The 21,754-nt window shown below is 52.6% G+C and overlaps 1 protein-coding gene and 2 long non-coding RNA genes across 7 annotated transcripts in view; 2 read left to right on the top strand and 1 right to left on the bottom strand.

Annotated features, from left to right (window-relative positions):
* LOC111931349 (uncharacterized) overlaps positions 1-14,803 on the bottom strand; it is a 72,230-nt gene extending 57,427 nt beyond the window's left edge. The window contains exon 1 of one of the 3 annotated variants that reach the window (XR_015290311.1): positions 14,663-14,803. This is a non-coding gene — a long non-coding RNA (uncharacterized LOC111931349). Of the gene's footprint in view, positions 1-11,960; positions 12,849-14,662 lie in introns of those variants that run through there. The other 2 variants (XR_015290309.1, XR_015290312.1) reach the window with 2 other exon arrangements.
* Positions 4,625-6,756, top strand: LOC147651849 (uncharacterized). Its single transcript, XR_015290314.1, has 2 exons — positions 4,625-4,694; positions 5,336-6,756. It is a non-coding gene; the product is annotated as an uncharacterized LOC147651849 (long non-coding RNA).
* On the top strand, positions 10,937-21,528 carry EMX2 (empty spiracles homeobox 2). 3 transcript variants are annotated; one of them, XM_086901380.1, is made up of 5 exons: positions 10,937-11,106; positions 13,118-14,509; positions 15,219-15,699; positions 17,757-17,941; positions 20,445-21,528. In XM_086901380.1, the coding sequence occupies exons 3-5, from the start codon at positions 15,309-15,311 to the stop codon at positions 20,610-20,612; spliced, it is 744 nt and encodes a 247-aa protein (XP_086757506.1). In that variant the 5' UTR covers positions 10,937-11,106; positions 13,118-14,509; positions 15,219-15,308; the 3' UTR covers positions 20,613-21,528. The 3 variants fall into 3 exon arrangements, with proteins under 3 accessions (XP_086757506.1, XP_086757507.1, XP_086757508.1); XM_086901381.1 differs by lacking the exon at positions 10,937-11,106 and adding an exon at positions 16,422-16,436 and having other exon boundaries at positions 14,429-14,509; XM_086901382.1 differs by lacking the exons at positions 10,937-11,106; positions 13,118-14,509; positions 17,757-17,941 and having other exon boundaries at positions 14,888-15,699; positions 20,445-21,252.
* Positions 21,529-21,754: the final 226 nt, after the last annotated feature.

Here is a 21,754-nt window from a genome sequence, read left to right as displayed (position 1 = left end):
ATGCCCTGCCACTCGGGTCTTGGGATCCATGGGCACAACTCCTTTGGTGCTATAAGCTCAGGACAAGGGAGTGGGATATATAAAAAATATTAACATGATCTTATAACTGCACCTAAAGTGTAGGCGTTTTCTCTGTTGGATGGTGTGCATGCCACAAGCCCAGGTGGCTAAGACATAGCTAACTGTGAACCTCTGTATTTTATATGAAATACCTGAAATGTGGTCAGGAACACGTGGCTGCTCCTTGCCTTGTGGAAGAGGGAGTGGAACAAGTGCCCTTGGGAAACCTGCTGGAGTCACTGTATATATTGCATAGTTACCTCTGGTTACTGGGCTGCTGTGAGTCACTCCTTCCCAAGCACAAAGAAACTGATCTTGCACAGTGTAAAATCCACCCAGGAGTTGTCATTGTTTAGGTTTATCCTCTCATTCTGGCATGTTCAGGAGGGGCACCAGATGAGTATAGTGACAAAGTAGAGGAATTATGTCATGTTTTTAAGATAAAATGTTTGCTAAGGTTTAGCTGATATGATTTGATTCACTGCTGGTGACCATAAAATGTCATTATCCTTTTTTATAGCTGGGCATGTGTGTTTGAGAATGTGTATTGATGAGTTATTGTAGCAATTACTCTAATGAGAAGGGTGCAGTTAGCAAAAGAGCTGCTTGCACGTGACTGAGTGCAATGACAATATATGAAAACTTTTGCATTGTCTCTTCGTATTTTTGATACATTTTGGAAGGAAAGGAATAGGAAAAGGGCCTGTCCCTGTTTGTGTGTCAGCATTGTCCCAGCACAGAGCTCTCCAAATTAACAGAACGTGAGCACATACATGAATCAGCTCCTCTGTAAGCAAATTAAAGAATGAAAACAAAGCTGATAGGAAAGAACATTAAAGAGGTTATTTGGGCTACTTATAACCAGTGAAGTCTATTTTAGGTGTGCCCTATTTTGGGAGCAATAGGTGATTCTAGAACTTCTGCAATCCCCTTGCAGTGATTACCTGTCTAGAGGCAGGGGACACTCAAGGGGCAGAGGCAAGAGCATCCTCAGCCCCTTTGTGTAGTGGTACCAGCCATGGCTCCACAGAAAGCAGGACCATTCCTGCTGCTGCTGCTGCTGCTTGTGCTTCTTTTCAGAGAAGATAAAAACTTACGGGCTTTAAAAAAGGAACTGAAAAGATAAGTAACTTACATGACTTAATTATAACAACAGCTCTCAGGTCTGGACTTGAAGCAGAGTTTAGCCATTACTTACCATATTTCTATTTGCAATGGCTGATAGGCACTAGATACTGTATGAAAGGAATAAAAAGATGAAGGCATAAATCCTGAAGGTCTTTTAGTGTCTAATTCCACCAGCTGCTGTCTAGCATCAGGCTTGTGAGTTTCTGTTGAGAAAGCAGTATTCCTTGAGGGAACAGTCCTGAGAAATCCCAAATGAGCAGCCGAGAGAGGGGCTGACACCCGCTGCCCTCGGGCAGGATGGGTTTGCAAACCCCACACTCTGAGGTGCTGTGAGCACAGAGGAGATGGGGCCTGGGGCAGCCAGAGCTGCTTCAAACAAATGTGTGTATGTATAAATGATTTAATTACCAGACTGTTTAGGAGAATTTCTAATCTCTCTTTAACCACTCGCACTGACATCTCTGATGTGTGATACCATTTAGATTGAAAAGAGAATCCATTTAAAGCCTAAATACTCCAATTACTTTTTTTAGATGCCTGGGAGCAGCTCAAAGTTCAAGCACATGATGCTCTTAAACCCCTACTAAATTAGAGGCCATGGGGCATGGGGGGAGCTAAAGAATGTTGAAGTACATTATATTTTGAAGTATGTGGTTTTCAAACTGACATGAACGAGTTTTTTACTAGAAGTGTAACCTAATATGGGTCAAGGTTTCCAAACTGAGGTGTGTATCGTGCCAGATTCATACAAGCAAAAAGAAAGAAACCAAACCAAAAAACCGGGGCAGTCCAGCTCCAACCCTCACTGTGAGACAACCTCCTGTGAACATCTGGAAGTTCCTTGCAGGAACCAGGAGATCTCAAATCTCAGCCTTCCCTCAAAAATCAGGCTTGCCAAGCGCTGTGTGGGCTGCTAGTCAGCACGAGGTGCCTTTGCCTGCAATTGCAGCCTGAATATAGTGGAGGGAAGAAGACTTCCAAACTGATCCTTACACATCACTGCAAGCTGCCAGTTAGGTTTTGTGATTCACAGATTTGCTCTCTTGTTATAAATAAACATTTCTTTTCATGATAGTGTCACAAGGATCAAGCTTGAGAGCCTCCCTGTATTTTTTTCCTTTATTCTTGGCATATCAGTACAGTTGAAAGACACACTCTTGCCTCCTTATACTTCTTGCCAAGCCACAACCACAAACCATCCTTACAACCCCAAAGCGCTTTTGGCAGTTGTGACACAGAACGTATGGCTCATGTGGTAAAATGTGCTGGCAAGTTCCCTGCAGGCCCCATCCAGCCATCACTTATGTGGAGAATTTGATGCCAGATAGCAGCTGTTGTGTTGAGGCTGCTCAGTATCACACTAATCAGTCCTGTCTCATCCTTTCTTTCCCCTTCCCTGTCTCCACCTGCTGTTTTCTTCTCCTTTTTATTTTTTCACTTCCTTTTTTCACATCTTAGATTAAGACTGGAAGTGCTCTGGGGCAGGGACCATCATTTTGTTCTGCATTTCTGTCTCATGCCACAGAGTCTGCTTGCCTGGCACAACAGTAATGCAAACAGTAATGCCAAATAATACAGCCCAGCAATCCCTGGCAGGTTACACGGTAAGTGACCTGAAAAGTGACTGCTGTGGGTGAAAAACACAGCTCCAGAGGAGCTTTTAATGAACTTTTTGAAGGTAACATAACACTGCTTTACCTATCTGGAAGTATTTGCACAGCAGAAGCCTGACCAGTCATTTATCCTGTTCTGACTGCCTGTGTGTGTTGCATGTGTTTGTTTGGTAGTTGCTAATGCTGCTGGTCCGAATTGCAGGACATGTTTATGGGTTAGGAAAGTTGCCCAACAGAAAGCCTTAAGGGAATAGTTTGCTCGGAAATAACGACACTCTGCATCCAAAAGATGTCTGAGAGCAGGACCCACACTTGGAGCTGAGGGTGGAGCTCATCCTTGGTTTAGGTGCAGTCTCCAGTCGGATACGAGCGAAGAGGAAGGAAAGCTCGGAGTGGATGTGTCCCTGCAAGCACTTTGTCTTTTCATTCACTTCACTGAGCTTCCCTGGCTGCTGGCAGGTTTTGATTACAGTGAAGCTGCAGTTCCTCACACCTTCTCTGAGATTCTCCAGCCTAGGGATAACAAATGAGGAATCAGCGTCTGGTGGAAAAGCTGGAAAAATCAAGATACCAATCTAAATACATCTGTGTATCATCTGATTTCCTCTGAGGTGTCAGTTTTCTTTCTTCATTTTGTCTGCAGATACAGGTTATAAACCATCATGGTCAGAAAAGGAGTTTAGTGCTAAGTTCCCTCCTCAGAGCTCACGTGGCCATTTTTTGATGACTTGGTAACTATTTAATTGTTCTAAGTATGGAAGGAGATTTTCTATAGGAAGTATTAACAAAGCATTTTTCACAGTGATGCAGAAGCTCACAGAGTAAGTGTTGCAATGTGATTCCTCAACTGAATACACGGAGCACCTTCACTGTGGCTGCACATCCTGCTTCTACAGCTCCTCCTGTGATTTGCTTTTTGACTTTCTTGGTGGCTCTGCCTCTGCACTGGATAAAGTACAATGCTCTGAGACAGTGCACATGTTTCAGGGTATAAAGAAAAAAAAAAATGAGGACTACTGTTCGAAAACTGAATACAATCATTATATCAACATGTAATGTTGTTTAATCTTGCACTCTGAGTACCAAGACACATTTTACCACTGGCTTTATCCAGAGCTGTAAACAGTTCATAACCAGTACACTGGAGTTAGGAGTGTCCTTTTGTCCTCAACTTCACCATTTTTTACCTATTATTTACTGTAGTGCTTATTCTTTCTTTCCTGGCTTTTCTCAAGGCACAGACACTTGCTTTTCCCTCTTACCAACACTTCTGTGCCAAGGATCATCATCTGTGCGCTGAAGAAGAGCCCGGCACGGTTTCTCCTTAGTCCATGACAGGGTACACTAAATATTATTGCGAAGCAAATGAGTTATCCATAACCAAACCCTTCTCCAGAGAGGCTTTCAGAAGCCGAAGTATCAGGATTGCACTGAACCGTGCATGGCTGCAGTGAGCAGTGCAGAGATGAGGTTCGTGAGAGCTGATGCTACTCACGGATGTCCTGGATGTTCATGGGCAGCTCTAACTCAGAGCGGGCACACATCTGCCAGTAATTCCCTCCATCCTCCCTCCCTGTCCATTTTGGGGTGTCCAAAACAAGCAAGAACCAGTTTTGGACAAGACAAACGCTGCGTTTCCAAAGAATTTCCTGTCCCTCCGGGACTTTCCATCTTCTGCTCCGAGCGAGGTCAGCCGCAAGTGGGCACTGTCCGGCCGCCGATGGCCCGGGCAGCTCCGGGAGAAGGGATTTGCTCCTGGCGCTGGGCAGAGCTCTCCACACCAACTAAAACACCGCTCTGGGGGCGATCCGAGGGTGGCCAGCTCCGCTCACGCTCTGCAAAGCATATTTTTATGTGAAGCGTCCCGCCCGTGGTAGCAGCGCTAATGAAACGGTATTTAAAGATAAATGATGCTCATTTCTTTATCAGTTTGAAAAGCAGTTGTTTCTGGATTTGCTTCTGTGGAGCACACACCCTGCGTGCTGCGTTGGACGGCTCTGCCTTTATCCTGAGCTCATTCCTCCGCAATTCCAAGGGCGCCACCTGAAGCTGAGCCTTCTCTTGGGGTCTGTCCATTTAGGCTTCACCACAGCTGGGAATCTCCCTCTTCCCAAAACTTGCTAGCAAATACCAGCAGTTCTAGCCATTAAAGCTGCCACACAGTTCAGTCAAAGACACGATTGTGCTGTTTGCTGCTGTCTCCCTTTAGGGATTTAGTTGCCTAAAACTTTCCGTGCTGTCCAGCAGAGTGGAATGGGCTGTTGACGGCTGTGCCCTATTTTTTTATTTTTTTTTTTTATTATTATTTATTTTTGCAACTGCACTGGGATAGAAATGGGTTTGGTAGAATATTTTCACACTGAATTGCAAATGATCCCATGCAGCTATTCTTTTCTTCTCGGCAAATATTTTCCATCTCTGGTCTCCAAACAGTTAAATGAAAGACAGCCAGTAAAATGGAGATCTCTTTAATCCTGGGATAGGCAATTGCAAACACAATAGAGGACACCAATCTCTTTTTATTTCCCATTTAGGATCGGGAGGTGAAAAGTCAATACTCGTCTGTGAGATGCGTCCAGCTAAACAGATGCTGAACCGCATGTGCTCGTTTTAGTCCACTCCGCGAGTTTATGGAGACCAGAAATATTTCCACACCGAAATAAGTACCTCACTTCTCCAAACCACAGACTTGACTGGCGAGCCAGGCGATTTCAGTGCGCGGTGCCTGCGGCGCTGTTTGAAGCGTGGTACGGCCGGAGCCCCTGCCCTGCTGCAGGACACCCCGAGTTCCCCCTTCCCGCGGCTCTGGGGCTCTGCAGAGGGAGATGATGAGGCCGAAGGAGCCCAAATCGCGTAAATTTGCAGCACGGCCACTTGTGATCAAAGCCTCCTGCCGCAGGTGTTTGCAAACGGCCGAGCACGGTGCTCCTGTGCTCCGGACGGAGCTGATGGGGTGGGGAGAGGAGGGGGAGGCTCTGCGGGGAACAGGGGGTCGTTCCCCACTCCAGATGTGCGGTCAGATGTGCTCACGCACCCCCGGCCCCGCAGCCGGGCTGGGCCGCACACGATGTCCCACAGGGGCTGGAGCATCCTCACCCACCCTGCCACCAAGTCCCCGTCGTGGGGTGTCCGGAGGGCCGGGAAATGCATTTAGCCTCGGGGACCTGCGGGGGACGCTTAACCCCGAATTTTTATTCGTTATCACTAGTTCTGCTCTTTATTCTCTTGGCTCTATGGCTTTGCCCGGCTGTGCCGGAGCGTGTCCTGCTCCCTGCCGCCCCCAGCTGAGCTTTGGGACAGAGATGACCCCCAGGTCACCGCTGCAGCCCGCTCTGAAGCCCCGGGCCCGGTGCTGCCCGGCGGCCTCGCTGGGGGCTCGGGGGACAATGGGGAACACTTGAAGCGGCGTCTGCTGATGAAACATAGCCGGGGGCTGGTACAATGGGCTATTTTCCGTCAGGCGTGTAAAGAATGGTTAGCTGATGGCTTGAAAATTCAATTGAATACCTTCACGGACCCAAGTATAAATATTATTTTTTAAAAGAACAATAGGTAATTAAAAACTAATATTTAACAACTTAAACGCCTATCCTCTAGGAAATAACAGCCTTTCTTCGCAAAACCTCGGAGATTGACTTCGCTTCCTCCTGTAAAATGAGGCCAGGTTTAATTCTCCAAAGATCAGTGAGATCAAGTATTTCAGCGCTCAATTTACAGCTCCGGGGTATATGGGACCCTTTCCCAGCTATCTGGGTAGGCTAAGGAATAACTCGGGGAAGGAGGAGGGGGAAAGGAAGGAGAATTAATTCCCGAACACCGCACTAACACCTGTAGTATTTCCTTGACTCAACATCACGGTGGCGATCGCCGGGAGCGGCTTTCTCTGCCCACGGTCAAATTGCGAGCAGGAAAACAGCTCAACTCTTGCAAACAATCAAATAAACAAACAAACAAACACATGGTGTTTGCTCGTTTGCAAGGAGGAGCCCTAAGCCGGGCAGATCGCTCGGCGGAGCAGCTCGGGCCCGTGGTGACACGGGTACCATCTGCCACCTCCGGCAGCATCCTCGCCTGTGGGTGCGTGGGGTTGTTCGTCGGGCCGGAAGGAGCGAACCACAAATAAACCTGCTAGCGAAACCTTAAAACATACATCAAATACATGACACTGACGCCGAGGGTCCCCGCTGCCCCCGAAGGGTCGCGTGGTGCTTCCCCTCGGCTCCTCTCTGCAATGTCAAACCGCGGCCCGGCTGCAGCCTATCCCAAACCCTGCGCAAGCTTATCCCTTCCTTCCTCTCTCCCTTCTCCTGAAACACAGCGAAAGGGGAGAACAAGCCACCCCTGCTCACCTCCCGGGGAGATGGGAAGCGGAGAGCAGCCGGCCTTTCTCCTGCCCCCGGCTCCCTTCGCCACCACCCTGCCCTTCCCTTCCCCTCCGAGGTGTCCCCGCTGCCCGCCCTGCCCGTGCCGGGAGCTGCGGGAGCTGCGGGAGCTGCGGGAGCTGCGGGAGCTGCGGGAGCTGCAGGAGCTGCAGGAGCTGCGGGAGCTGCGGGCAGCGCTGTCCTTGCCTTGGCTGCGCTGGGGAGCAGGGAAGCTGCAGAGCACATTTCCAGCAGCGAGGCTCTGCATCGGCGCTGCCTGCGGAGCAGACCCCTCGCAGCCGCACGCACTTCTTCCCACCAGGAGGTCCAGGCTCCTGCTCTGCCTCCCCCATCCTTTAGCATCCTTCAGCACTCCCTCTCCGGGACACCCGCGGCTCTCGGACGGAGCCTGCGGGCAGCAGCGCCCGCCCCTCGCCGGCACCGGTTGCATTTTCCGACCTGCGGTCAAAAACCACTTTCTTTACCATAACATCTCTCTCTTTTTTCTTTTCTTTTTTTTTTTTTTTTTTTTTTTGCTTTCCTTTTTTTTTATTTTATTTTTTTTATTTATTCCCCCTGTAACTGTTTGTGGAAAGTGAAGAGCAATTGGAGGTAGGTGATTTGTGGAGAGAACCGCCGTGTGCGCGCTCTCTCGCCCATATGGAGAAAATTATCGCTCAAGTTCAGGCTTCGTTGGATCGCAGCATCAAACAGCGCAGACCTGGCAGGAGTCAGGAGAGAGGGTCACTTGCGATTCCCGGCTGCTACCCCTGCCGCCTGCACGGTGGGAGAGAGGAGCGGGGACCCGGGGCCGCCGCAGCTCCCCGGGCTCGCTCCGTGCCCCGCCGGCTCCGGCTCGGGGCCAAGCCCTGCCCGGGCAGGCTGCTGTGCTCCTGGCTATCCCAGCCCGGCCCTGACCCCGAGCGCCGTGTCTGGATGCTGACGGAGAGATGAGGCGGCTGTGAAGGGCTTGGCCGAGCAGCACGGCCGGTGTCCGCCCGCGGCGCAGGCGGGAGCCGAGCGGGGACTCCCCGCAGCCGCCTGACCTCTGCGGTGCTCTTGGGGCGAGAAGAGCCGGACAAGCGATGAGTGACCCGCACTATCCCAGGGGAACGGCCAGCGAAGCGACGCGGGGAAAGGCAGCACTTCTGCCCAGGTATTCCCTCATCTGTGCACTGCACCGAGGTGAAGTTTGCTAAAACTCCGAAAAGAGCCTTTTCCCTATTTTGTTTCCGTTTCAGGAAGGAAAGAAAGACAAAAAAATAATTTGTAAAAGCACTCTTATTTTGGAGCTAATCTATGGAAAAAAGTTGTTGGATGGAAGCAAGGTAACGGAATGGCAACCCGATGGAATCACGCACAGAGTTTGAGCAAAAGCCCTCATGCCTATGTTTGACATATATTATGCATGTTAAAAAAAACAAAAAAAAAAACAACCCCGGGCTTCGGGGGCCTGGAACTTCCAGAGAAACCGCTAATTTTGCTTTAGGAGTTCTGTTTTATTACACTCTGTATGACTTCCCCAGCGCGCACATCTCTGTGAGCTTGAATATTTGGGAACACATTAGCAAATGAAGGAATTCAGTGAGGTTATGCGTTTCAAAGCTGGATACTTATATTGGTATTCCAGGATGCCGCTACAAGCAATTATGTACTTGAGGTCCTCGAAAAAAATGCATGTTTTAAAATGAAATACGTATTAATTAGTGTCCTCAATGACATTTTGATGTGCTAATATTTAGTCGCTACGTTTTAGGAGCTTTGGAGAGTTATTTGTGAGTTGATTTGTCCCTTTCTCTCCTGCGAACACTTTGTGCCTCAGGCGGGTGACCAGGAGAAAGATAACTCTGGTGGATGGAGCGGCTTGTGGGGGGGTGCAGAGAGAATCACTCTGAAAAACCCTCTGCCCTTTTGCAAACTCGAATTTCCCCTAAGGATGGACAAGAGTGGGCACGCGTACACACACAAAATTAAAAATAAAATAAAACAAAACAAAACGAAACAACAAAACTTCAAAAAAAATACCTAAATAACCCCGAGCCGACCAAGGGAGGAGAAGGAGCTGAGCCCCAGTAGAGCTAACTTTCTTCCAGGCTTTCCCCAAGCCAGGTCAAGATGCACCGGAAAATAGAGGCGACCTTCTCTCCGTTGCCTAGAAAAACTCTTCGTGAAATGCAAAGTAAATTTAGGCGGGTCCGCTAGATCGGGCTCTCTAGGAGCAAGTTAAAATGGAATAATTCACAAAATCGAATGTCTGAACGAGAAACTAAAAATATCTCAGTAGTACTAAAAAGTGACGAACAGAACTCGTGGTAAATTAGATAGTGATTTTCTGTTTCCCCTTAAAACAAAACTTTTACTTTTGAAGACATGGTTTAGTTTGCTTCTCCGCACTTCTTCCCCATCCCCTGTACGGACCGCTGCTCGGTCTAGAGGGAAGTTTAGGAAAGTTTGTAACTACAGCCTCCTCCCCGGGCGGGATCTCTCCCCAAGTCTCGGCCTCCCCTCGGCCGCTGCTGGGGCTGCGGGAGCTGCGGGGCCCCGGGCAGGACGGAGCCTGCACAGGAGCAGCAGGGCACGGATGAGGAACGCTGTGTTCTGAGCCGGGCTGGGGAAGGAGAGGAGCCGGGAATGCCAGGCACTGCAATGCTCGCACAGGGCAGTGTCCCCCCGGCCGCTCGGGGCAGGAATGTCCCCGCCCAGGTGCAGAGAGGGGGTTCATGTCGCGGACACCGAGTTTCTGTCTTGGTATGCATCGTATTCCACTAAGACAAACAAGCACCAGGTCAAGAGCATCTCCCGCGCGTTCTTCCCACGCAACCTCCACATCAGTGGAGGCTTGGACACCTTTTCGTTCCCATACGAGACGAGCGCTTTCCCACGGGATGTCCTGAGCTCGGACACCTGCAGTCCCTGCCTGGCCCGCATCTCTGCCTCCGCTTTTTTTTTTCTTATTTATTTTTTTTTTTTATGAGTCTGACGAACTCTCGTCAAGGAAGAGTCCCCGTGGCTGGCACGGGTGCTCAGAAACCCACACGGTTTCGGCTAGCCCGGGTAGCCGGTGCCGGGCACAGCCCGTGTCTCTGCCGTGAATTCAGCATTCAAGAGCTGGAAGCTGGCTGTAACTCCCCAGCGCTTCCGAGCCCACGGAATCCCCGCAGGACCTTTTCCTCCGGGATAGAGCCCGCAGGTCAGGGGGGCAGGAAGGACAGGCGCCTTTCCAAAGCCCTCTCGCCTGGATCGCATCACGCACGAGAAGCCGCACTACGCGGCGTGGCACAAGCCAAGATTTTGGTGGAAGTGCAAAAATAAGTTCAGGCAGGGGCTGGATGCAGTATTTGGATCCAGCTATTCCGGTGGCTGTCCCGGGAGGACAGATTCCAGACGTGCTGGTCCCTCGCTGGGTAATTCCAATCAAGCGCTCTGCCAGTTCACCGAGGGGAGTTTGGAGTGCGTGGACGTGTGTGAACACACACGCGTGGGCACGCTGCGCCCCGCAAAACAGAAAAAATATAAAACAAAACAAAAAAAAAGCCCTTTAGGCCTTGATTACCTTTATTAATAGACACATTAAGCGGCCTTAATGCTCCTGGCGGATTTTCGCCGGGACCGGAGAGCTCGGGAGCGGGAGGGTCCGCCCGGGATCCGCTGCCAGCGGCCGCCAGGAGGCGCTGCCGGCCCGCGGATGCGCGCCCGGGGATGCGCGCCCGGGGATGCGCGCCCGCGGATGCGCGCCCGCGGATGCGCGCCCGCGGATGCGCGGCCCCGCGCGGCGGGCGGCACCGGGCCCGGGCCCCTCGGGAACGGCGGCACCGGGACCGCTCCCAGCGGCCCGGCCCGGCCGCACTGAGCTCGGGGAACCGCGCTGCTCACCGCGCCCTGCCGCTGCGGGGATTTCCCTCCGCTTCCCCCCCACGTGTTGCTGTTTAAAGGCTCTGGCACGGGTGGGTGCGGGATTCGCGTGGAAAGGCGGGGGTTACGGATGTCCCGTGTTAGTGACAAGGTATCGGAACGGCGGAACCGACAGCCCCGGGATGAAAACAGCTCCGCGGAACCACGGCGGGGCCGGGCTGTGCGGAGCGCAAGTGGCGCTGCTTCGGGAGCGAGAGGCGACGGGGCCCTGAATTAGCGCCGGAAAGACAAAAACTAAAGCAATCCTGCCCGACTGCTGTTCCCGGGTCAGTGAGAGGAACCGGGCAGCAAGGCCTTTTCCTGGTCCCGGTCCCGGTCCCGGTCTCGGTCCCGGTCCTCTGCCGCTGAGACGGAATCCCGGCGGCTCCAGGGCTGGCCTGGCTGTGCGGGACCGAAATAGAGGGGTGAGGTTTTCAGAGCTGATCTCCTCGATGGGGAGGTCCACGGAAAGCATCCCGTGTGTCCGGGAACCCAGGGTGAGTGGGGAGCAAGGCCCTGTGCACGCGTGGCTCTGGCTGCGAGCAGAATCCACCTGCTCGGTGGAGCCCGAGCCCGGCCTCTCCCGCAGCCCAGCCCGGCCCGGCTCTCCTGCCGAGCACTGCGCTTTTGCGGAGGACTCGGAGGCTTAGCCATACTGAGTAGGGTTTAGGGTGTCCAGAAAAAAAAATTCTATCAGGCTTTTCACCCTCTCCTTTAACTCAGGCCGGACACGACCTGCCTAGGTCACCTCTCCTCCCTGCTGTGTGCATGAATGTCTGGGACACGGGGAGAAAGGGGACAGATACCATCCGGAAAAGAAAGTTAAAGGAAGGCTGAAACTTCCCTCACTGCCACCCCCATACCCGCGAAACTTCAGCCTGGTTTAGCCCACGAATAACCGGCTTACCCCGAGATCCCCGCATCTGACACCTTCCTCGCAATTTCTTCTTGGCTCGTCTGTTAAAAGATGAGTGTTAGTTTGGAAATGCGGAGCTGGTGCCTTTGAGGCCAGCCATGTCATTTGGCTGCGAGCGCAGCGCACCCCTCCTGCTGCCTCTCGGTGCGCTCGGAGCGCTTCGGGGATTGCTGGGAAGGGAGCCCCTGCCAGATTTTCTCCATGTAGACGCCAAGAGGACAGCGAGAGCAGCCTGTCGAGACCTTGGGAAGGAAAAGTTGAAGAGAGAGGCTTCGGGAGGTGTTCCCGGGGCAGGCCGGGCTCAGCTCCGCAGAGGCCGGGGCTGCTCGGGAGGCGCCCACCATAAATGACCACGGCGGCGAGTGCGAGAATCATACAATAATTTAGGGAGAAGAGGAAAATTCTGGGAAATCCCATCCCGAGTCCTTTTGGTTTTTGTTCTCACTGTCCCCGGCCTGTTTTATATCTGACAAAACCCAGGGAAAGCTTGTGTTCTCCAGGCTCTGCTTGCTGTTCGTGTGCCTGGATGTGTCCCCGCACACACACACGACATGCACACAGATCTGTGTGCGGGTGGACGGAGCACAGAGAGCGAGCAGGGCTCGGACCTCCAGGGTGCTGCGGCCGACATCACTCGCTTTTCCCGAAAAAAATCGGACTTGGCCGTGGAGAGCTCCGCGCTGCAAGCCTAGCCTCCTCCGTTCAGCTCCAAAACAAGGGGACCCCCCTTCGGAAAGGGATTTTAGGCTAGAGGATATTTCCCGGGCGGTAAAGAAGGTCGAGGGAAATTTATCGATCGTTTTGGAAGTTCTGCGTGTGTGAGGTTTCTTTTCAAACGGATATAATTCCTCCCTCCCCAAGTGCTAAATTACTCGATGCAGTTTTCAAAGGAGCCCCGTGATTATGTCAGGATGTCTGGAAAGAAAAAAAAAAAAAAAAAAAAAAAAAAAAAAAAAAAGGCAAAGAAAAAGGAGTTGAAGTTTTTCCAATTCAGATTCATTCTTCAGTCCCGGAGAAGTGTAAATATGCAGATGTAGAACACTGTTCTTCCTAGGAGAAGTTTCTTTCTCTCTCTTTTTTTTTTTCTTTTTTTTTTTTTCTTTTTCTTACTTTTTTTTCTTTTTTTTTTTTTTTTTTTTTATTTTCAGTGCTCTGGAACCAAGACCCCAACCGAAAACAGCACATCAAATACCCATCCTATTTAGGGCACTTTCTCATCCTTGCTCGTGTCTGTAAACCCCTGCCTTTTCGAGAAGAGAAGTAATGACTGCCGCTTAAGGGGAAAAAAGTTGCACGGAGAAGGGGTGAGGGAACTTTAAAAGTTCAGCCACTCGCGATTCACGAGGGACGCGAGTGGGGCTGAAGGGAAACCCTTCTCTCCATTGAGTGGAATGCCGCAGCCCTGCACTGTGGTGTCTTCGGGCAGGAAAGGTTTTCCCAAACGTGTGAGAGCCGGGAGAATGGCACCTCGCAGCAAAATGTGCCCAAAGATTTGAGTTCCACCGTGCAAAGCTCACTCCGCTCTGCGCTCACACGTGTGGCTGTGGATGTCTGTACGTGCCCCACGCCTGGAGATCAGATTTACATTTCCTACAGAAAGTGAACTTCTCCCTCCACAAAGTGCACGCAGCGCGGGGTACACAAAGGGAAACACGGCCTCAAACAAAGGCGCAAGAACAGCCGCATCTTTGCGTGCCCAACACTGGTTTGTCACTTATATTTAGCCCGTCGATTTGGTATTGTGTTAAAAATATCGGCAAGTTTGGAATAGATGCTTTTAGCAGAGAGTGGGGAAGGAGAATAGAATTCATCTCGCCCTTTACTGGAAACAACCGTTTAGACGGCGATTTGTTTTTTAGCATAATTTAATGCAGTGAAGTAACGGGTTTTCAGTGTATAAAGTGGAAAGAAAATAGAAAACAAGCTCCGGGAACGAAGGAAAGAAACGCTAGGCTGGTTTTAGGACTCCCCCCCATCCCTTGGTTCAACAGAAACATTAATTTACATTAGCAATTCCGCATCTTTAAGATAAATTACACAGCGGCGTAATAGATTTAAAGTACGCCAGATTTTTTTATCATTAATTGTAAATGTGCAAAATACCTGCTGGTACTTCACTTTAGAAGAATGTAATTGGCAAAAATGGGAGGCTGATGAATAGATAATAGATCCTTAACTACCAATAAACAGTAAGCACCAGCCAAGAGTATTAGGATGTGATCATAATTATTCTGCCGCTCCAGCCAATGGGAGGAGGAGAACTCAGCCCTAAAATCATCTCCGGACCCAAAGGTAAACGCGAAAATGCGGACAAGGCTGGAACCGGAGACTTGATCCCCTGTCCCGTCTGCGAGAGCCCGGCGTGTCCCCGCTTTGCAGGATGCGGCTGCCCCGCTTTGTGCTCCGCACCGCGCGCTGCGGCCAGCGCCGAGGAGCCAAGGGGAAATAAATAAGTTCGGAGGAGGACGACGACCCGTTCTCTCACCGGGACGAAATCTTTCCCGAGCGGGGCATCTCTCCCCGACGCCCCGGGGATCAAGGTAACCTCGCCGGGCTGAGAGCACCCGAGAGGTGGCAGGGACAGGGGTGTCGCGCTGGGAGAACAGCCCGACTCCCCCCTGCCCCCACCCGAGGAGATGCAGGGCCCCCCATCCCCCGTTCCGCTGAGCCCCCCCCGGCCCCCGTCCGCCTACCTTGGTCGCCGAGCGGCGGCAGGGGAGGGAGGGCAGCGCGGCCGCGGAGGGGCGCGGAGCCGGGAGGGGGAGGCTGCGCGGCGCTGCGCGCTCCCCCCGCGCTGCCGGGCGCGCTCCCGCCGCACTCCGATCCGCGGCTCCATCCCTCCCGATGGCGCTGCCCGGCTCTCGCCTCCCCTCTGACGCACTTTAAAGAGTCTCCCCCTTCAACCTCAAGGCGAGTAATAGCGACCAATCATCAAGCCATTTACCAGGCTTCAGAGGAAGCTGTTTATGTGATCCCAGCACTAATTAGGCTCATGAACTAACAAATCGTTTGCACAACTTGTGAAGGGGCCGATCACATCCATGGATTGTCTTTGGACTTAGGGGGGGAGGGGGGGGCGCGACCGCCTTTTCCTTGCAGGAGGGAAACTTCTCCCAGCAACTTTTTTTTTTTTTGTGCGAGTGTGTGCGTGGTGCGTGTGTGTGTCTCCCTTTTGGGTACCGCTGGCTGCCGCTGCCTCCTTTTCCTCCAGCCCCTGTCTATTTATGTGTGTATCTATCCCTCCTCAAGTCACTCCCTGCTGCAAACTTCCCCGGATCGTCTCCCGCGCACCAGAGAGAGACGGGCAGAGATTGGGTCGGGGACTCTCGTCGCGGCAGCATGTTTCAGCCCACACCCAAGCGCTGTTTCACCATCGAGTCGCTGGTGGCCAAAGACAGCCCCTTGCCCGCGTCTCGCTCCGAGGATCCTATCCGGCCGGCGGCGCTCAGCTATGCCAATTCCAGCCCGATGAACCCTTTTCTCAACGGCTTCCACTCCACTGGCAGGGGGGTCTACTCCAACCCGGACTTGGTCTTTGCAGAGGCCGTCTCCCACCCGCCGAACCCGGCCGTGCCGGTCCATCCCGTGCCCCCTCCTCACGCCCTGGCCGCCCACCCGCTGCCTGCTTCGCACTCCACGCACCCGCTCTTCGCCTCGCAGCAAAGGGACCCCTCCACCTTCTACCCGTGGCTAATACACCGCTACCGGTATCTGGGCCACAGGTTCCAAGGTACGTGCAACTTTTCTTCTCCTTCCGATGCAGCCCCGCGTCCTGCGGCGGCCCCGGGCCGGTCCCCGCCGTGCGGCTCTTGGGGGTGGGCGGGCGGCCCTTGCCCGGAGCGGGAGGCTCGGCTCGGCCGGGCCCGGCCTCTTTTGTCCCTGTCTTCCACCCCGACAAACTTGGAAGAGCTGTCAGAGCCGAGGGGCTCGGGCTCGGTATTGTTTTGCTGCTTTTCCCGGTTTGTTTTGGTTTCCCGGGAAGAGAGGGGCAAGCGGGAAGGCAAGGCCGGCTGGGACTTCGTCAGCTTTCTTGCCCCATTAAAAGCAGACGAAAAGGTGGATAGTTTTTGTTGCGGTGTGTTAAGAACCAGAGAGGAGCCCCCGAAGGAAGCGGCAGGGGGATGGAGAGGGGGCGAGGCTGGGGTTCCCCGGGAGGGCGGCGGTGCCCGCCCGGCTGCCGGGGCCGAGCTGCGGGGCCGCTGCAAGCCCCGAGTCCGGCCGCTGCTTTTGCTGGAGGGGAAGAAACGAAGCGAAGCCCGGAGAAAGGAGGAGGGGAGTGTGTGTGAGGAATGAATGCAGCTCCAGGAAAGGGGCACGGAGGGAGATCCCGACAGAGCGGTCCGCGAGGGGCTCCGAATGCCAAGCGATTACCAACCGGCTGAAGGGAAATAACCGAATCCAATGGCGGACAATCAATAAAATCCCCCTTGTTTAACCCTTTGGAACCGGCAGCGTCTTCTCCTAAGGGTGAGCCGATCTCTCCTGTAATGGGTCCAGCCTCTGCCGCTTTCGTTATAGGCAAACCAACAAACAAACAAACAAAACAAATCAGCCTCCTCTCGCAGGGATCCATCTGCCTTTTTTTTATTATTATTTTTTTTCCCTTGTATATTTATTTATTAACTCGAAACGAAAACAAACCACCTGCATGTTGCATTTTCTCCGGCCTTCCACAGCCGGGCCGCTGCAGCCGGGTTGCAAAAGGAGCCGCTCTCTCCGAAGCCAGGCGGTCTGAGACACAAAATGGATTATTACCCTTTCAGAATAAAATTACAGGTTTCGCTCACCAAATTATTTGTCGCAGGCACCAAGCGATTGGTAACGAGGGGTAGATGAAAGGCGGAAATGTCCTGGTGTTGAGCCACAGCCTGATTTCAAACACACCCTCCTCCAACAACGATTTTTAAAGCACTTGCAGAGAGAGCCCCTCGGTGCCGCTTGCACCTTGGAAGGGCCAGCCCGGAGAAGCGGCCCAGGGACAGCCCAGGGGGAAATGCCCACCCAAGAGCCCCGGCTCCCGCAGGCCGGCAGCAATGGGATGGGATGGGATGGGATGGGATAGGATAGGATGGGATGGGATAGGATAGGATGGGATGGGATAGGATAGGATGGGATAGGATGGGATGGGATGGCCGCTCTGTGGCCTCCTCAGAGTTTGGTTCTTTATTTCCACGCCGGTTCGCAGCTCCGCCGAGGCAGCGGGGAGGGTGAGTGGGCCGGGAAGGCGGCGGCACTCCACTATCTCCACACCCATAGAACCGAGGGAAGCGGAGGGAGAAAGGCTCCGGCCGGAGTTTTGGCCGAGGGAAGCCGAGGCAGGCCGGGGGAGCGGCTCCCGGAGCCCGGTGGGTCTCGGGGCTCGGTGCACCCCGAGAGCCGCTGCCCAGCCGGCCGCCGAGGGAAGGTGGAAATAACAAACAAACAGGGAAAGACGTGAGGCTCCGGTGGTCGAGGGGGCAGCCGTGAGGTGTAGCTGCACACACCGCAGCCGTGCTCTGGCCAATTCTTTTATTTTCTTCTTTCTTTTCTGTAGTTCTCGCCAGGTTGTGTTTTGGCATTTTAATTTCTACCAGTCTTTTCCTCCCTCTGCCTATTTATTCTTCCCCTCCAAATGTTTATCAAAGAAAAATTCAGTGCAAAAAAGGACGTGAAAAATAATAAAAAAAGAGGCTAGAGTTGGATTTATCCCGAGGGTAATGGTGGGGGACAAAAATTCTTGCACTAAAAAGTGCTGTCGAGTGCGTTTGGGGAAGGTGTCTAACTAATCTGTTTTACCCTGTTTCCCAGGGAATGAAACCAGCCCGGAGAGCTTCCTATTGCACAATGCACTGGCCAGGAAACCCAAACGGATCCGTACAGCTTTCTCCCCATCCCAATTACTGAGACTGGAACATGCCTTTGAGAAGAACCATTATGTAGTAGGAGCGGAGAGAAAGCAGCTGGCACACAGCCTCAGCCTCACGGAAACTCAGGTAAGGGGGCAGCAGGGATGGGGCAGTCGGGAAAGCGAAAGCATCTCCTTGGGAAAACCCACCCGGCCGGGCCGGCATCGGGCAATGATAGGGACAAATTCTAGGGGTGTTTAGGCCTCCGGTTCCGAACGGCTGCGGCGGATAGAGGGATCTCCCCTCGCCTGAGAGAATTAAAATCCTTTTCCCGTTCGGGATGCCACGGCTCGTGCCGGGGGTGGCGGTGCCTCGGCCGGGCGTGGGGAGCCGCAGCTCTCGGGGAGCGATTTGGGGTCCCCGGGCAGCCCCGGCTGGAGCTCCCGAGCGAGAGCTGCGGGATGAGGTCCGGGCGTTTGGCTGCGGGGCCAGGCCGACCCTCAACGAGGGGTTCGATGTTAGGGGAAAAGCCACCAAAGCAAATGCGGGGTTACAGGGGGAGAACCTCCCCTTTAGACCCTACAGCAGAAAAAGTGTTTCTTGTATGAATTTTCGCTCGTTTCTAGCCGGCAGAGGGGATGTGATGAGCCGGTTCAGGAGGGCAGAAAGATGAAAAATAGAAGCAGAGAAATTATTCACAAGAAATCCCCCCCTTACCCCTTTCCACCCCCCTCCCCCCCACCCCGCCAACTGGCTGCGGGCCAGAACCGCAGCGGAGGCTGTTTCGGGCTCTCCGGTGGGACTCTCGGAGGTGTTTCTGCCACGGTCGTGCCGGGCCGAGGGTCTGGGCAGGTACCGGGGCCGGGCAGCCGGGGCCGGGCAGCCGGGGCCGGGCGCAGCCTCTCCCCGCCGGCCGGGGGAGCAGGGCCCGCTGCCAGGGCGCTTCTCACGCGGTTTCCTCCCCGCCGGAAGAAAGGCTGGAGTTTGGAGGATTGCTGCTGGTTGTTGTTGTTGTTGTTGTTTTTGTTGTTGTGTCGGGCTTTTGTTTTGTGCCCTTCCAGGAGACTCGTGGAGAGAGGGTTCCAGATGGGGATTGTCTCTGCTACAGTATGTGGCACTGTACGAAAAAAAAAAAAAAAAAAAAAAAAAAAAGCCCAAAATACCCAGCCGCAGCCTAGTTCAAAGTTCCCAGTAAACACAGCGTTCTCTGGGCGGATTAAGTTGTAACACTTTTTTTTTTTTTTCTTAACTCCTTTTCGTGGGGGAAGCAATAAAGAGGTTGGAGCTTTTGTTTTAAAATGTCTCCCTAACAAAACAATAAAAAGGGATCGCCACTTTTATGAGGTTCCCCGAACAAGGGACCGGTCACAGGCTTATTTCTACTGGAAAGCTGTATTTAAGGTGGTCTTTGTGCTGCTTGATTCCGAAGCTGGTTGGGGTCTTTTGTCCGGATGTCAAACCCCCAGTCCCCTACAAATGAGCTCCCTTTTGGGAGATCAGCGTGCAGAAATGAACCGTCCTCCCCTTCAATTAGCAAACTAAAAGCAAATTAAACTCACCCCTTGTTCCCCGCTCAGCTTTTTAATGGGGGACTTTTGGAGAATATGAAAATGCAGCAGAGATGTGTGTCCGGCCAGTCAGGTCTCTGTTCTGAAGAGGCAGCGAAGCGGGTTAAACCAGCTTATTAAAATGCTCCAGTTCCCTTTCCCCCCCTTGCTGAGGCCTTTATCAGGCACTTTCAGACAGAACCAGAGTTTAAACTGCTTTAAAAAAAAAAAAAAAGTTTACCTTTGGACGCTACAAGGAGTGTGGCCAGCCCTGGAGATAGCTCCCAGATCAATACTATCTGTAATTAAAGCACTGAAGTCAGCTGCCGGCTGGTTCAGTCAGATGAACGCGGCGCTGAACAAAATCAGAGCGATATTTATGATGCCGCTGCCCGGTTCCACCGCGCTGCGATCGCTCCTGGACGGCGCGTCCCGGGGAGATGCTGGGGACAGGGACCGACGTTTTTCTATTCGGGGCATTTTTGTACATTTTATTCGCTTTTCCACGAGGAAAAAAAAAAATAATAATAATCCCGTGCGTCCACCCCCCGCCCCGTTAGAACGGACGAGGCCCAGTCTTTGCTTTGCTCTGCCGGGCAGAGCCCCGGCCCGAGCTCCCGGGGCTGGGGGCCGTGGGAAGGAGCGGGGAACCGGAGCCGCTCCGAGCGGCGGGGCCATGGAGCTGGGAGCCCACGGGCGAGCTCCGCTCTGCCCGGCCCCGCCAGGGCTGCCCGGGGGCTGCTCGGGGCTGCGCGCCCGCGGAGGCTCCGGGTGCGCGCACGGAGCATCCCCGGGAGCAGCCGGGGGTCTGCGGGAGCCTGCGACAGCCCGGGAGCCTGCGACAGCCCGGGAGCCTGCGACAGCCCGGGAGCCTGCGACAGCCCGAGCGTGCCCTTCCCGCACAGGACACGGAGCAGAGGGGACACGGCTCCGGCCAGGGTGGCAGCGGGACACGGAGCAGAGGGGACACGCTGAGGACAGAGCCGGGGCTGGCAGGGCCGTGGGGCACAGAACGGGCCGGGGCTGGAGCATCTCCCTGCTCCGGGGCATCACCGGCGGCCGGGCAGGCGTGGGACTAACCCCCGGTGCCTTTCCTCCCGCAGGTAAAAGTATGGTTTCAGAACAGACGGACAAAGTTCAAGCGGCAAAAGTTGGAAGAGGAAGGCTCGGACTCACAACAGAAGAAAAAAGGGACTCATCACATTAACCGGTGGAGAATCGCCACCAAACAAGCCAGTCCAGAGGAAATCGACGTCACGTCGGACGATTAAAAACTGGCACTTTTGGACTTTTTAAAGCCAGCGCCCCACCAAGAGAAAGTGTTAAAGGCTCACCCGCCACCCCCGCGGTGCGGGGAAGGACACGGAGATCTCCATTCCTGCCTGGGAGGGAGCTGGGAGCGAGCGAGGGCTCCGAACTGTGCCACTGCCGGCACCGCTCTGGCAAAGGGGATCTGTCAATCCAAGCCAAAACACCGGGACGAGGTGATTGACAGGTATTCCGTTTATCGCAGTCCACTTTTAAAAACGTACTTTAAAAAAAAAAAAATTAAAAATATATATAAAAAAAAAAAATCATAAAAAGGAAAAAAAAAAAAAAATTGAAGCAAAAAAAGCCCCCAACCAAACCAGAAAATTAACACCTTACGGGACATTTTGCACTTCACGGTTTTTTCCGTCTTTGAAAGAGAAATTTCCATAAGCAGCCAAAACCCACACCTGTTTCAGAAACTTGAATTGCATGTGTAAAGCCGTCTGGGGAAAAAAAAAAAAGAAAAAAAAAACCTAAAAAAAAGGAAAAAAATTACTCCGGTTCCTAAAGACAGAAATGAATTGTAATTTTTTTCCCCTTTAAGACAGGTTCTGTGTGCTTTTTAATTTTATTTTACAAGAAATGTGCAGTCTGTAAACATTTTATGATAACTTCTGGCGTCAAAGTGTTTGTGAAAGCTAAATGAAGTAGCAGTAACAAAGCATAGTGTTCCTTCCGGATGGACAAACACGGTGGGGAGGGGAGGGACGGGAGGGAAAGGCGGGGGGGGGCGGGGGAGGTTGGGGTTGGTCATAACTTTTGCTGAAAAAAAAAAAAAAAAAAAAAATCAAATGGAATTAAATTATCTCCACCCCCCCCACCCCCCCCTAACTGTATCCCCATTGCAAAACCGGATGGTGATTACTTTTTTTTTTTTTAAGATTAACAAAACGCAAACCCAGCGACCACTTTTGGCGTTGGGGACACTTTCTAGGCTGGGAGGATCCAGAGAAAAGGGATTTAAAATCGCGGATTGATTTTTTTTTTTTTTTTTTTTTTTTTTCCTTCCTAATGGCCATTTTCATTGGGTCAATTTTCAAGCACTGACCTTATAATATTCCAAGATCATAGAGCTACTAAAAAAAAAAAAAAAAAAAAAAAA

This window comes from Cyanistes caeruleus, chromosome 8 (genome assembly GCF_971803275.1).
Source record: "Cyanistes caeruleus chromosome 8, bCyaCae1.hap1.1, whole genome shotgun sequence".
NCBI lineage: Eukaryota > Metazoa > Chordata > Aves > Passeriformes > Paridae > Cyanistes > Cyanistes caeruleus.
The sequence above is the reverse complement of the archived record's forward strand: the minus strand, read 5'-3'. Positions and strand labels throughout refer to the sequence as shown.